This window comes from Drosophila miranda, assembly GCF_003369915.1.
Source record: "Drosophila miranda strain MSH22 chromosome Y unlocalized genomic scaffold, D.miranda_PacBio2.1 Contig_Y1_pilon, whole genome shotgun sequence".
Lineage (NCBI taxonomy): Eukaryota > Metazoa > Arthropoda > Insecta > Diptera > Drosophilidae > Drosophila > Drosophila miranda.
Genome location: NW_022881603.1, coordinates 19,734,817 through 19,750,760, shown reverse-complemented (window position 1 = coordinate 19,750,760; position 15,944 = coordinate 19,734,817). Strand labels below are relative to the sequence as shown.

At 40.0% G+C, this 15,944-nt stretch overlaps 1 protein-coding gene and 1 long non-coding RNA gene across 3 annotated transcripts in view; one reads left to right on the top strand and one right to left on the bottom strand.

Moving 5' to 3' along the window:
• The window catches only part of LOC117190510 (exostosin-1-like), a 253,608-nt gene that overhangs the window by 113,732 nt on the left and 123,932 nt on the right, over positions 1-15,944 (top strand). For both annotated transcript variants that reach the window (XM_033395576.1, XM_033395577.1), the window contains exon 2: positions 3,981-4,133. In XM_033395576.1, the coding sequence (XP_033251467.1) occupies positions 3,981-4,133 (153 nt within the window). The remainder of the gene's footprint in view (positions 1-3,980; positions 4,134-15,944) is intronic.
• LOC117190518 lies at positions 7,350-12,147 on the bottom strand. The gene is made up of 2 exons (XR_004473716.1): positions 12,107-12,147; positions 7,350-8,004 (listed from the first exon to the last, which is right to left on the bottom strand). It is a non-coding gene; the product is annotated as an uncharacterized LOC117190518 (long non-coding RNA).

Sequence of the window (15,944 nt, the reverse complement as noted above, 5' to 3'; positions counted from 1 at the left end):
CTATAGTTTTTGAAAATATTATTATATCGTCCATATAGACGTGACAAGTTTTCCCAACTTGTTCTCTAAGTATATCGTCCATTGCCCTTTGGAAAATTCTGGGAGCGTTCGTCAATCCCATAGGCATTCTTAGAAGTTCATATTTGCCGTTATTTATGGAAAAAGATGTTTTTTCAATATCTGATTCCCTCATTAAAATCTGATAGAAACCTGACTCTAAATCAATGGCCGAGAAATACTTTGCCTTACCTAAATTGGCAAGGATTACTGAAGGATCTTGCATAGGGTATCTATCCGGTATGGTGTTTTCATTAAGTTTCTTAAAGTCTATTACTAATCTATGTTTAGGAGTTCCGTCCTCATTTACTCCCTTCTTTGGTACTACTATTACCGGTGAATTATATGGGCTTTTACTAGGTCTGATTATACCTTCACCTAACATTTTACTTATTTCGTTATTAACGAAATCGTTAACCGAATAAGCGTATGGATACTGCTTGCCATATACCGGTATATCATGTTCAGTGTTAATCTCTCCTTTTATATCCGTTCTGAACGGTAACTGTAATTTTATATTGGCATGGTCTTCTTCGATGATAGATACCATTTTCTCTCTGAGATTTTCTAAATTGTCCTCTTTGTAGGTTATTGTGTTATACAATTTCATTTTTTTCAATTCAGAATTTGCATAATTTTGAATGTCGGATATTTCTACGACGGCGCGTTCAGGATTTTTGCATCCCAAACTTTTAAATTGTTCATTGTCGGATAATTCAACGACGGCGTGTTCAGGATTCTTTAATCCCAAACTATTCGAACTTTTAGTGTCGGATAATTCAACGACGGCGTGCTCAGGATATTTTAATCCAAAACTATTAAAACTTTGGATGTCGGATAATTCAACGACGGCGGGGTCAGGATATTTTAATCCCAAACTATTAAAACTTTGGATGTCGGATAATTCAACGACGGCGGGTTCAGGATATTTGAATCCCAAACTATTGACGGATAATTCTTCGTCGGCGTGCTCAGGATTTTTTGATCCCAAGCTATATAAACTTCCTTCTACCTTTACTGAATCACTTTTCATTTCTTTTTCTTCTTCAAAATATTTTTTTATTATATATTCCTTCAACGGAAGGATGGTTTTTCCTTCTATAAAGGTTAATTTGTTTAAAGAAAGGACCTCGTCATATATTAGTTTCTCCTCATTGTCTTTATAACTTAAAGTCCCCTTTCCTGTATCAATAACAGCTCCGATTTTCTTTAATAGGTTAAATCCTATTAGTAAATCTGCCTCCATTCCATCTATTTCATAAAACACTTGTTTTGTGTTGAAAATAGTTATATTATGGAAATATTTAATTATTGAAAACCCATTCACTGAAGCAACTTTCTTATAAATTGATAATTCTTTTTTATTTTCGTAAATTCCCTTTTTTATATAACAGGAAGTTGCTACCGTATCTATCAAAACTTTTAATTCTCTGTTTATTTTTTTATCCACTCTTTTTAAGTAGGGCAGACCTACTTCGGGGGCTGATCTAAAAAATGGTCCTCCTCAATGTTATTTATCCGCATTGCTTTATTAGCCGGTTGTTCCGACATAACGTTTGGCTTTCGTTTCTGCGCCTTATTTTCGTTAGACTGATTATTCGGTACTACGTTTGCCCTAAAATGCTGAGCTTGGTTATAATTGTTATTATTTCTCCTATAATAACCGTTAGTATTCTCCCGATAATTTCTATTATTATTATTTCCCCTGAATTGATTGCTGTTCTGTCGGTTCTTGATTTGTATCGATTCGTCTACATCCATTGGTTCTGGGGCCTGATTTTGTTGTCTATTACCCAAGAAATAGGGTTGTCCCCATGACATGTTATTCCTCTGAAGATCCCTTTTTTGGTCGAATGGTGAACTATTAGTCCTTGGTTGTCGTTGGTTGAATCTTAATGTATTGTAGTTATTATTCCCTGAATTTCTGGGGCCACTGAATTGGTAGGCAAATTGGGCCCGAATGTTATTTGATTGCAATTCCTGTACCTTTGCCAAGGCATTCGGTAAATCTTGGGGATTCAATGAAAATAGGATTTCTGCAATGCCGCCGTTTAGGCCAGTGACAAAAATGCGTAAGGCATTGTCTCTAATTTTCTTATTTGATTCTTTCGTGATTTCACTGTCCTTTCCGTGAGTCATTATTGTCTTATTTATTAACTAGGTCATTTTCTTGTTAACCTCGTTATAGAAATCTATTATTGAAAGGTTCCCTTGTCGGAGAACGCTTAACTCCTGTTCTATTATGTAAATTGGTCTCTTGTCACTGTAAAAAAAGTCAAGTCGTGAAAGTATGGCATCAAAATTTAAAACTGTTCCGTGGTTGGTCAGTGCGTCATGTGCTGGTCCTGTTACTTTGTTTCTCAAAATTGTTAAGGCAATATAATATTGCTTACTTCCTTTCTTATATAACTTCACTGCAGTTTCTGCAGCTTCCTTCCATGCTACGTATTGGTTTAATCCACCATTGAAAATTGGTAGGGATTCTATTACCTTTAATGTGGTGTCATCTTTTATTGTCTCGTCTATTGTTTCTGCCGATAATCTGATACCTGATCGGATTTAGTTTCTATTTGTTGTTTTAAATTTACAATTTGCTCCTGTACTTGTGAAATTTGAAGTGCTATCAATTGTTTGACCAGATCTGCAGTGAGATCGGTCCTTGTTTGTGCGTTAATCATTTTTAGTTTTTCAAAATCTAAAGTTAGTTGATCCACCTTAAATTTTTCTTATATGTTTGTTTTTATAATCTAATATAACCTAATTGAACTTATATATTTATTAATACAACTTTTGCTCACGAACTATCCGGTAGGGGTCGTCCTTCTTAGTTTGGCTGACAGATCTTCGAACGGGTCTTCCTTCTTGATTTGGCTGACAGGTCTTCGAACGGGTCTTCCTTCTTAAATTTCTTTGTTTAACTGGGTCTTCTGGGGGTCTTCCTTCTTTGGTTTAGCTGATAGTTTCACTTTCTTTGTGTTTTGGTTTGGTTGGTTTTGTTTAAAAACTTTGGTTTTTTTGGTTTTTTTGTATTTTTGAATTGTCTTGATTAGCTTTTGTATTTATTTGTATTTTGTATTGTATTTGTATTGTATATTGTATTTCTTTTTGCACACCCTAAGCTCCGGTTTGTTTCCTTTTTATCTCACTTTTTCTTATCTTATATCTCACAGTCACTCCGCGTTTTTATATCTGAAGGATTTATTCCATTAATTAATTGTCCTTCGGGTTTCGGCACGACGCAACACTTTTATTATTCGGTGCTTTTTATACAACGTCGCCCCACGTTGGTCGCCAATTAAATAACTGCTTTAGCGGATTGTGTTTTTAAAAAGTTTTTATTTTACTTCTAACTTCACTGATATATATATATATTGTTTATGATTGTTTATGAGAAGCCGGGTGTGGGCAAACATTGGTTGTTCATTTAGGCGAGTGTCAAAGATTGGGATTGCGGCGGGAGCCCTTGCGATTGTACATCTTAGAAATCAATTAGGCGGAGGCCCAAGATTGAAATTGTTTTCGTTTTGGAAAGCCAAAGATTGTTTACATCTCGTATAAGAGCTCAATAGAATTGGGTACGTTAACTTACACACATATATCTTCCCTCGCGCTCTCGCTGCCAACAGCGCTGAGCATATTCACACATATTCATACTAACCTATAAGAGATAAGAACACATAGTTCTGCCGCTCCGCTGCCGGCGTCACTGGCAGCGCAGCTACGCGGCTTTTGGCTTATGAAAGCCCAAACACAATTGTTAAGTTTAATCAACAAGAACCAACAAATCAGATCGGAGGGATAACTCCCGAAAGATCAAAATAAAGAAATACACATATATTTTTACAAAGAATTATACTTCTTTCCACAATATATTTTCCTAGGCACCTCCTTAAAAAATTTTGAAATATCTTGTATCTTTCCAGGTATGTGCATGGCATTGGCTCGGAGACCCGCAACTCGCTGTTTCATTTGCACAACGGACGAGACATGGTCCTGGTCACCACCTGTCGCCACGGCAAGAGCTGGCGAGAGCTTCAGGACAATCGCTGTGACGAGGACAATCGCGAGTATGACAGGTAAGTGCTCTCTCTCTCGGAGTGGACGACGATAATGATGTTGTGCTCGGCAGAAATTTCCCAGAAATAGTCTCCAACTGTCATTGGAGGTTCTGTGAGTAATTTGTTTAGCCTCCTTTGTCGACGGAGTGCTAATAGCTGCCACCCCTCCACCAATCCGCGTTCGCATCTAAAGCTTCAACAGCTTCATCCCTATCCTTTGGCCATTAACCGGAGTCCTTAGTGGGGCGGACTGTCTGTCCGTCCGTCTGTCTGTCTGTGATTAATGTGCTCAAATCCGACTTGACAAGCTCATTTAAATGGCACGACACTTTGGAGAAAGGCATTTACAATGCCAATGGCTTCCGTTTAGCATTAAAGTGGCACCAAAAACATGGTCCGTAGATGGGGTACAGGCCCCAACTCCTTGACTTTTGAATCATGGTACGAAGATTTGAGATGTTTTACTCAATGTAGCGGGTGTTTTGTTCTTGGAATCGGCAGGGGGCAGGGAAATTGAGTTTAGAAATGGATGCCCATGGCAGGAAGGCGGGTTTCTTAAAGGATGTTGACGGCTCTGTTGTATAGAAACCTAATCATTTAAAAAATGAAGAAATTATTGAAGAATTCATGAAAATATGGAGCGCAAAGTCACGATCAAACATGATCGATCAAGCATTGTTCAGGGTAACAGCTGTAACAGAGCAACAGAGCGCTGTTAGTACTCCCGGTTAACAGTCTGTTATCGCTACCGGCTACGGCTCTCCGTTAAAGCGCTCTGTACCCACTCTCTCCCGCTGACGCAGCGCTTTGAGAGCAGTCTCGCGCTCGCTCTCAAGATCCAATCGGCTCTCGGTCGGCCTGTTAGCTTGTAAGCTACAACATACACATATACATATGTACATACACACGCAGGCGCAGGTAGAAGCCGCAGCCTCTGCCACTCCGATCACAACGAAAAAAGAGCAAAAGCAGGCAAACGTATAACAGTATAGCAATCAATGCAGACGATTCTAGCAAGAAGCTTTCGGATGAGAGTCGCTCGCACAACGTTCTCTTCTACGTGGCTCTTTGTTTTTGCAGGTGCATTCTCCCTATCCCAAGCTGACTGTTTTGATATGCCTTTCTTTCCGTAATAAAGAAGTTGAATTGGACTTTAGAAAATCTCTTACAAAAATGGCTGCCATGGCCAGGCAATGCAGTTTAAAAAATACAAGCGAAAGAGATGCTGTAAAAAGTGAAAGAAATCAAGAGAGAACAAAACGAATTGAATGCAAAGAACGAGTGAAGGAAGCGGCACAGTTGAATGGGCATTGAGATAGCAGCCATTTCTGATAACCATACCGTTAAATTCCATTCCATTCGAGCATTGTCGGCGTGCCATTTAATTCCATTCTCCAGCCATCCAGCCATCTATCCGCCGGGTTACGCCCTGGTGCCTATCGAGCTTACTGATTTCCTGCTCATTAGAGATGTCTCGCAAAAGGCATTACCGTTCTCTGCCGCTGCCTCTGCATCAGATATCATACATATTATACACTCGCAGAGGGTGGTATGATTTGGCTGAAGGTTTGTAACGCAGAGAAAGCAGCAGCTATCTATTTTCACTGAAGATTATCAATTGCTTCTTTAGGAAAAACTCTTGAAATCGAAGGGTATCTTAAGCTGTGGCACTACGAATTACGAGTTCAATTTTCAGCATTTTATTATTTTTTTTTTGCGCAGCGAACTTTGCTTCTACTCTTTCACAATCAATTTATTGTTCGCCTGAAGAATACCATGCAAAAAGCGCAATGAGAAAGGAAAGACGATAAAAAAAAAAAAAAAGAATGTCAACGCAAAATTTACCCTTCACCTTTAATTGAAAGCAATTTTTTAGATTTTTTTGTACTCTTTGACGTCTCTCCTTTGCTGTCTCTCTCTCTCTAGCTGTAATTTGACATGACTTATGCGACAAATCCGCTTTAGCCCCCCACCACGATATGTTCACGAGCTTCCTGCTCGTGCCACGCCCCACTGCCTCCCTCAACTGTTCTACATAATCAAGCAAATTGCTTTTCCACTCACATCATTTTTTATCAGGGAATGCCTTCCCTTCGCTGTCTGAAAACTTCGTTAATGCACCCCCCCACTACCCCTACTCCTGCTCTATTGTTCTCTGTTCTCTGTATTTACATACATATGTATGTATATTCCATCTATCCGTCTCTTTCTACTCATGTTCTCTGTCCGTCCGTCTGTCTAGTTTTCTCTCTATCAAAACATAGATAAACACAAGTACAACTACAACTACAACTATAAGTACATACATGAACATGTTAAGAAAATTGCATAATACTTTTGAGTAGCATTAGGGATTTTCTTTTATTTTATTTTTTTGCTTTTCTTTTCCTCCTGCTGGTACATTTTTTATACGCTTACAATTTCTAAAAGCTCATGAATGCGCCCTCAGCAGGAGCAGAGCGGATCGGTGATCCAGAGGAGGAGGGGGAGGAGGAGGAGTGAGCTTCGCTTCTGTATTTTTTATGAGTTTTTCCAGGAGCATTGCAAAAATTTGTGCATTGTTGCTGTTGTGTCTGCCGCTGCCGCTGTTGCTGCCGCTGTTGCTGTCGCTGTGGCTCTTGCTGCCGCTGCCGCTGTGGCTCTTGCTGTCGCTGCCGCTGTTGCTGTTGCTGTCGCTGCCGCTGTTGCTGTCGCTGTGGCTCCTGTTAATATACATAACCGTTCCAAAGAAAACCGAAACCAGAGCCCAGAAACCAAAATCCATTCAATTTGGCAATGATTTAAAGTTTTCTCATCAAAACCAGTGAGAGAAAGTGAGAGTGTGAGTGAGAGCGGGACAGGGCGAGTGGCAGTGAAGGGTCATCGAAGCTTGAAATTGAGATTGAAAGACGGAAAGGCGTCCGTCCAGAGGTTGTTGTATGAATTTTTAAACGTAAACGAAAAGAACAGTTACCCAAACCACTGCCACCTCTCCTGAAAGTGATGAAAACTTATGAATAAAAACCGCGTTTCCTTGTAGAACTCAAATTCACTTCGACAAGTTTTGGCATGCTCTCTTTCTTATTGAGCGTTGCCAGATGGCCAGCAGAAGGCTCAGTCGTTGCCAGGCTCAAAGAACTTTGCCTGCCCGAATCGTTTCTTCAACCATCTTACAATATATTATATATCTTAAATACAGACATTATATGCCTTACGAAAATCTATTAAAAAGTTTTTGGTTATTGCTTTGGGGCGAACTTTTCTTCAACTGCAGTGGCGGGCAAAAAACCTTGAGCCGTTTTTAATGAAATTTTTGTGCGGTGTCCAAAGGCGCCAATAAGTGTTTTTGTTGCTGCCTACTGTCACCGCTGTCATGCAACATATGTGTGGTTGATGAGCCGCCGCCACTGATGATGATGATACCACACGCGACGTGAGGCATGCGGCATGCGGCAGAGGGGCTGATACGAGGTCAACGATTCTATCCATTTGGTGCTTGAGGTTGTCGTTTTTTTTTTGTGTTCTGTTGTCTGTGTATTGCTATTTTTGAAGGCGTTGCCGAGTGGTGGCAACTGTGGCAAATAATGAGACGACGCCATGAAATGTCCTTCAGAGTAAAAGTTGTTTTTCTTCAATCCGTTTTTTCCCTTGTTGGCACCAGACGCGACGCCACGTAGCTGCCAGGCCACGGCAACTGTTGCAGCCACACGTAGCATTACCTCACTCTCTCTCCCCCTGTGGGTGTGTGTGTGTGTGTGTGTCCAAAGTTCCCCCAAAGGAAACTTTCAGCTTTTTCGGCTCTTTAATTTTGGTTAGCAATTTATGACGTTCCTCCTTTCCGTTTGCCATCGTCCATGCAATTTTCGAACCAATTTCGGTTTAGGATGGAGTCCTTTTGCTGGCCAGGAAACTGAAATTCAGTTTTGCATTACCAATTAAAAATATAATTTTTATTTATTTATTTATTAAATTAACAAATTATCTGTTAATAATGGTACTTAGATTAAAGGCGGAAAAAGATAAGTTAAAAGTTAGCTAAATTTAAATGATTATAAATATTGCATGCAATTAGTTTAAGAGACAGTTCAGGGGATAGGGTTTGACAGAGGGAGTTATAATTATGGCATAAAACCCTAAAAGGTTCATGATCAGCATAATTAGACCTACATATGGGTAGACGGATAGGCCTAAAAGTACGGGTAGGTCTAGATGGAACGGCCAAGTCAATCTGACCCAAGAGAGTTTGGGAGTCCACAGTCCCAAGAAGGAGCTTGTGCACGAACATTACGCCATTGCATATTCTGCGATGGTGCAACGACGGCAGGTCAATAAGATTTAGCCTAGACCGGTAGGGTGGCAAGATTCTACCCGAGTCCCAGTTAAAGTTCCGAAGGGCAAAAATTAAAAATTGCTTTTGCACGGATTCAATAACAGCCTGCTGCTCTTTATACTGCGGGCTCCACACACAAGAACAATACTCCAATATAGGACGTACTAACGAGATGTACAGTTGTTTCGTAACGTACGGGTCGTCAAACTCCTTGGACCAACGCTTGATGAACGCTAAAACACCCTTAGCTTTATTTACAGTTGCAGCTATATGGGTGTTGAAACACATCTTATGATCAAAAAGGACTCCGAGGTCATTTGAACTCGAAATTCGCTCAAGGACATGATTTCCTAGAACATATGAGACAAAATGAGGAGCGCGACGGTAAAATGTCATAAGTTTGCATTTGGAAAGGTTCAGAAAAAGAAGATTAGTTGAACACCACAATAGTAGTTCACTTAGATCAAGTTGAAGGCGTGTGTGCAAATACCAATCAGAGTAAGAAAGACAGATTTTGACATCATCAGCATACATTAGTGTAGAGAGTATGTTATAACTTGAGGAAGGTCGTTCACAAATAAAATAAACAGAAGCGGGCCCAGATGACTTCCCTGTGGCACACCTGAAGTAACATTAACAGTATTTGACAACACGTTAGAAAACAAAACACGTTGAGTACGGTTAGAGAGATAGGACAAAATCCAATCTAGAAGATTCGTTGGGAACCCTAATAAAGAGAGCTTTTGAATAAGCAGAGCATGGTTCACAGAATCGAATGCCTTGCTGAAGTCCGTAAAAACTACATCCGTCTGCAAACCAATTTGAAAACCCCGGTGGATTAGGTTAGAAAACTCAAGAAGGTTAGTCGATGTTGAACGATGTCTGAAAAAACCGTGTTGCGACGGAGATATCAAGCTGCAACAAAGATGTTGCAGTTGCCGGGTGACCAGGAACTCAAGAAGCTTCGGGATGGCGGAAAGCTTTGCGATACCACGATAGTTTTCAATGTTTGATCTTGAACCTTTTTTGTGAAGCGGAATGATGTAGGACTCATTCCAAATTACTGGGAGACAAGACTGTTCCAAGGAGAGGTTGAAGAGAAAGGTCAAGGGTTTGCAAAGGGACTGGGCACAGTGTTTTAAGATGCAACTTGGTACCTTATCTGGACCCGCAGAAAACGATATGTCCATAGATGACAAACCTTCCAGAACAACGCTTTCCTCGAAAAAGGGCAGAAAAATGCTGTTAGCTTGAGGTAGCTGGTACGGATACGGAGTGGATGCGTTGTAAATATGAGACGAGTACGTTGTTTGGAAAAAGTTAGCGAATAAATTTGCAATACCAACAGCAGAAGCTTCTGTTTTGTTCTGGTAATGAAGGGACGGAGGAAAAACGTTTGACTTGTGCTTAGAGTCAACGAACGAATAGAATTTTTTAGGATCACTACGAAAGTTACTACTACATTGTGAAAGGTAATGATTATAACACTGACTATTGACGGCAAGAAACAGAGAGCGAGCGGAGGAGTATAGAGCTAAGGTCAACATGGAGCCCGACTTCTGGTACTTTTTATAGAGCCGGGATTTATTATTTTTTAAGTATGACAAATACTTGGAGAACCAGGGAGGCTTGGACGATACAGGTACAGTGATATCTGGAACAAACGTATTAAGGGCGGAGTAAATAGAACTATAAAACGAGTTAACAGTTGCATCTATGTTCGGTAATGAATAAAGAAACGACCAATCAACACGCGAGAGATGTAGATCTAAATCAATAAAGTTTGTTTTGCGAAAACACTTTATGTGACAAGGAGCCATGGAACTGTCAGCACCTCCAGATTGTGTACACTCCAGTGATATCAACAAAGTAGGATGGTAAGGATCTTCAGGCAAGAGAACCATCGTTAACAAAAACGAGGTCAAGAAGTCTGTCCCTAATGTTTTTAACGGCATTAATTTGGACAAGGGAAATATCCGTTAGCCCATTGATAAAGTCATTATGGCAATTGGGAAACAACAGGTTAGCGTCATCACAAGGCAGCCAAGAAAGAAATGGGAGGTTAAAGTCCCCCATGACAATAATTCGATCATTGCACCCTAATGTAGAAACAACATTATTAATTGCTGAAAGGTGGTGTAAGTAAAGCTCATCATCAGACCTGGGAGGAATGTAAGAGCAGGTTAAATAGAAAAATGCGGAGCCAACACGAACTTTGACTGCAACAAATTCAATTCCATGAATGTTATTGAATGGGAATAACTCAGATGAGAAAACAGATGGGCGGTCCATTCTATAAATAGTGTAACTATCAATGAAAATTTCGTGATCATTGACAGAGGAGTTAAGCCAGGTTTCGGTAAACGCGATGGCATCGAAATCAAAGGACGCGCTATTAGTATGAATTTGACGCAATTTTCCCAGCAAACTGCGAACGTTCTGATAGTGCATGGAAAAATAGTACATCAGTTTTTTGGAGCATGTTCGGTAATTCTTGGATTCGAGTTCGAATCTTTGAGAAGGAACTCATGCACAATTGTATGCTCAGGCCATATTGACGGTTCTAGAGAACAGGATAGTAAAGAATCAGGGAGAAGAATTTTAAAGGATGATATGTTGCGCTTATGTTTAAATGTAAATTTAGTCACAACTATATCAACAGGCGAAGTGTTGAGTTTAGCGGCAAGATGTTGTTTAACATCCACCGTTGTAGCCTCAGGAATAAGATGAGAAACAAATATTGCTTTCCGAGTGACCACTGCTTTAAGTTGAAGTCCCGAGCGAGATCGAGATGGTGGAGCCACTCCTAAAAGAGATCTCGGTACAAGGGCAGAGGAATTGGCAGCAATGGCTGTAGCAGGAATTGGAGTAGGAATTGGAGCAGGAATTGGAGCAGGAATTGGCAAGACGTCGTCAGCAACCAGCACACCCGCACTAGGAGCACTCACCGCGTCAGAAGTGACGGCCACAGAAACTGCAGGGATGGGATTGATGCTGTTGGGGAGTTGGGTGCTCGATGGAAGCACATTGCTCGGTGTAAAGAACTCCGGAGCCACCGTTGGCGGATTTACAGACAAAGGCGTGGCATGACTACACGGAAATGCTTCCGATGGATGAAGGTGGGAGGCAGGCGTACCAATCGGATTAGGTTGCAAGAGATTGGTAACAATATGCGGAATTTTCCGTCTAGGCGATTCGCTCATGAGTTTGAGCCCAAGAAACTGTGATTCAAGGGCAAGAAATTTCTCGTTGAGAGCCACAAATTGTTTCCGGACATCCAGAAACCCAGTTCGAGTCTGTCTCATAAATGTGCGCATTTCAGCCTCAATCTCCCGACAAGCCAGACATGACCAAGACAGGCCCATGCGTTTCGAGATCAGATCATTCAGCCGGCCAAAATTTCCACCACCAGCACATTTTATGTGGGCAAAATTGTCGCACAGCCAGCAGCTAAGAAATTAATCACCAATGGTAACACCACCGAATTCACATTTCTTTGCACTGCAAACAATTGCCATTATGGACAGTAGTAGAATCACTGTGCACGAATAAAAGAAGAACGGAGTGAGATAGCAGGTAAAGTAGGAGAGCAGACAGCAGAGCGAGCCAGACAATCAGCTGCAGCGGCAATAATTCAAAGCAGATGATCCAACGAAGTGCAGAAAACGAGCAGTAAACTCACCAAAGCAGAGACACAAAAGAAAAGTCCACAGAGAGGGAGAGTATAGGCAATCCAGAGAGAGTGAGAGCAACAATGCGAGCAGCCCGCTTATGCTCACGAGAGAGTGTGGGCGATGCAACCGCTGATGCGCGAGAACAGTGCACACCGAAAAAGCGATAACGAAAAGCAGACTGGGCAAAAAAACAATAACAAATTGCCTGCACGAGTCCGATGTGTTACGTTGCAATATTGAATTTATATTAAACACTTGTTTACAAACAAAACACTGGTGGTTAACACAAGGTAGAATCAAATTAAAGAGATGCGATAATAAATCAAAACAAAAACACAACAATGTTGTATGATATTTAGGCAAAGGGCGGAGAATGCGGGAGCTAGAAAAAAAACACAACCGGCTTAAGCAAGAGCTAAAAGCGAATGGCCAAAAGTAAACCGAAATACATTTTTGCAGCGACATGAAGAGTGTACGATTTCAACTAAAGTACAAAATCGTATGATTAGACCTAGACAAATAGCTAGCCATAAAAAGGTTAAGATTTCCCAGCCACCTAAAGAAATAAACGATAATATGCTCTAAATATAAATATGTGACATGCACTACTGACCTAAATAAATATACAACGGACAGCTGCATGCATTTGTGTACATACACTGTTAAGATATTTACGGCACTATCATAAAACACATTCTGGATGACCTGCATGTGGTCAAATCTCACACCATCTGCATGATAACCATTGTGACCGTCATAAATATGACCCTTGGAATATTCCACTGTTGGATTTGTAGTAATTGCTTAGTCCTAAATAGATATAACACATTTCCCTAGCAATATTATACTCAGAACTAATTAAACATACCTAAGATCCTAAGTAAACAATCATACTCTTAGAAATTGTATATAAACCTTGCATTTTACCAAATAAAATCAGTACGAAAGAAAACTCTGACGTATTCACATCTCCGAAGCCCAATTTGTTCAAGTACCGATTGCGGCGACCATTTGTTACTGGTACATGAACCGGTAGCATACAAATTTACATTTTCAGCATACGATTGTCATATTGACAATCACCAGAATCAAGTGAATCTACATCAACAGATTCATTTGATTTGTTCATTTGGTGACCCCGACGTGATGAATTGACATTCACCACAAAATCAAGTGAATCTACATCAATAGATTCATTTGATTTACTCATTTGGTGACCCCGACGTGATGAATTGACATTCACCACAAAATCAAGTGAATCTACATCAACAGATTCATTTGATTTGTTCATTTGGTGACCCCCGACTTTTTGGACACTTAACCGTTCATCTGGATTGTTGTTCCCGATTTGGAACTTGGATTTAGTTGGAAAATCCTACATAATTGGTCAACTTGGCAACCAATTTACATACATACAACAACACTCACAGTTGTGATTTAAAACCTTCGGTGAAGGAAAACGTAATTGGAGTTATTTGGATCTAACTCAACCATCACGGTCAACTTGGCGACTAAGGTTGAATTGGAAATAAGAATTCCAGTGTCATAAATATTTATTGAGATACTTTGACCATCTTCGTGGTTGTGAGTAGAGGCACAACCAGTCATAGTGACAAACAAATTACCTCCATCGGGTCAAAGTATTAAAATAAATAAAATAAAATGGCATCATCAAGCATTAAAGTAATGCTAGACAGGCAGCTTGCCACAGGCGAAGAGATTCAGAGCCTGGTACGAAATTATAAAAAGGATTCTGCTGAAAGGAAGCAGAAACCAGAATATTTTAAATCCCGCATTCAGAACCTATCAAAGCTCTGGGACGCATTTTCAAAGGAGGAATGTAACATCAAAAAAATAACTCAAAACTCAAAAATTGAGCACAGTTATTTCTCTAACGAATATTTCAAACACACAAAAGAGTTGGTCGTCAGATATAAAGCCGAATTTACAAAGCAGTTAGCTGCACTAGAAATGGATATAGATACAGGATCCATTACATCTATGGAGAGTGAGCCTGAAATAGAGCCCATGATCCGAGAACAAAAGGTGCTGCTTGAAAGTCTAGAGCGCATCATGAACAGAATGACGAATGAGACGCGAAAGGACTTCAAACCAATAATAATCAAATATTGGGATGAGATTAGAGCGATCCACGTTCAAATTTATAATAAATGCATTGATCCTGTGAAAATGGGATATAACATTAACAGTTACATTGCAGCTGAAGATGCAGTAGTAACAGTCCAAACAATGACTGAAGCAGACGCTGTTCAACAAATTATCGCTGCTCCACATATGCATAATGCATTACCCCTGCCTAAGGTTGCTATCCCTAAATTTGATGGTGACTACTTAAAATGGCAACAATTTCATGACATTTTTAAACAAATGATTCATGAAGCATCGGTACCCGTCATTCAGAAGATGTGGTATTTAAAAACCAATGTTACGGAGAAGCGGAAAATTTAATACGCCACCTTTCGCTAACAGAAAATAATTACACAACGGCATGGAACATGCTTCAAGAGCGTTTCAGCAACAAAAGAGTACTTAGTAACGCATTAATTCAAAAATTATTGGATCAACCAAGCACTTCCAATGATGCAAAGTCCATTAAGGCTTTGCACGATAATGTAAAGGAAACATTATCAGCACTCAATAACATAAATATAGAGACAGCTGGATGGGGTCCGATTCTTCTATGTGTTTTGACAAAAAAGTTAGATCGTCAGACTCACACTTTGTATGAACAATCCATACAAAGTACAAAGAAATTACAGCCTTTGAGCGAATTAATGAAATTTCTCGAACAAAGGCTCCTTACCTTGGAAGCCATTGGATGGGAAAAAACAAAGAAACCCATCACATGTGCCTCAGCAGGAACTGAAAGTCAGTAAGTGTGCTATTTTTGTGAAAAGCCAAATCACGCTATTTACAAATGCACGCAGTTTTTAAAAAAAACTGTCGCAGAGAGGTTAAATTGGGTTCAAAAGAAACAACTTTGCGTCAAATGTTTCAAACGCGATCACACTGCAAAGAATTGCCAAAGAAGAGATTGTGTTAAGTGCAATAAAGGACACAACACTCTACTACATTTGGAAATCAAGTCTGAAGCCAAAACTGCAGCATCAGCAAATAGTAGTCAAAACACTTATGTATTACTAGCTACTGCTCTTGTTACAATAAAAGGCAACAATGGACAAATGGGTGAATTTAGAGCCCTACTTGATTCAGGCTCTCAAGTCAATGTGATTTCTGAAAGAGCATTGAAAATATTAGATCTGAAAGTCACAAAATCAGAACTACAAATAAATGGAATTGGCGGACGAACACAAACGTCAAAAGCAAGAGTCAATGTTATGCTTACTTCACAAGATAACAAGTTTAATACAAGACTAGAAGCAATAGTATTGACACACATAGTGGCAGATCAACCAGCACAGTCAATTGATACGTCTCGTTGGAAGCTTCCGAAAAATATCACTTTGGCGGATCCCAATTTTGACAAGACTGGAAGAATAGACATACTGTTGGGAGCAGAACATTACTTCGAAATCATGCAAGACAAGCATGTATCAATTGGAAAAGGTTTGCCCAGGCTACAGGAAACGAAACTAGGCTGGATAGTGGCTGGCAAGTTAAGACAGGAGTCAAAGAGCCAAAGCACGTGTGCAGTTTTGACTGAGGAGGACAAGGTGGATCAGCAAATCTCCAAGTTTTGGGAATTGGATTCATTCCCGAGCAACACACCATGCTTATCCCCTCTAGAGAAGCGATGTGAGCAATATTTTGTTCAAAATATTTAAATGGCATGTGACAAGAAATTCATTGTCAGACTCCCAATTT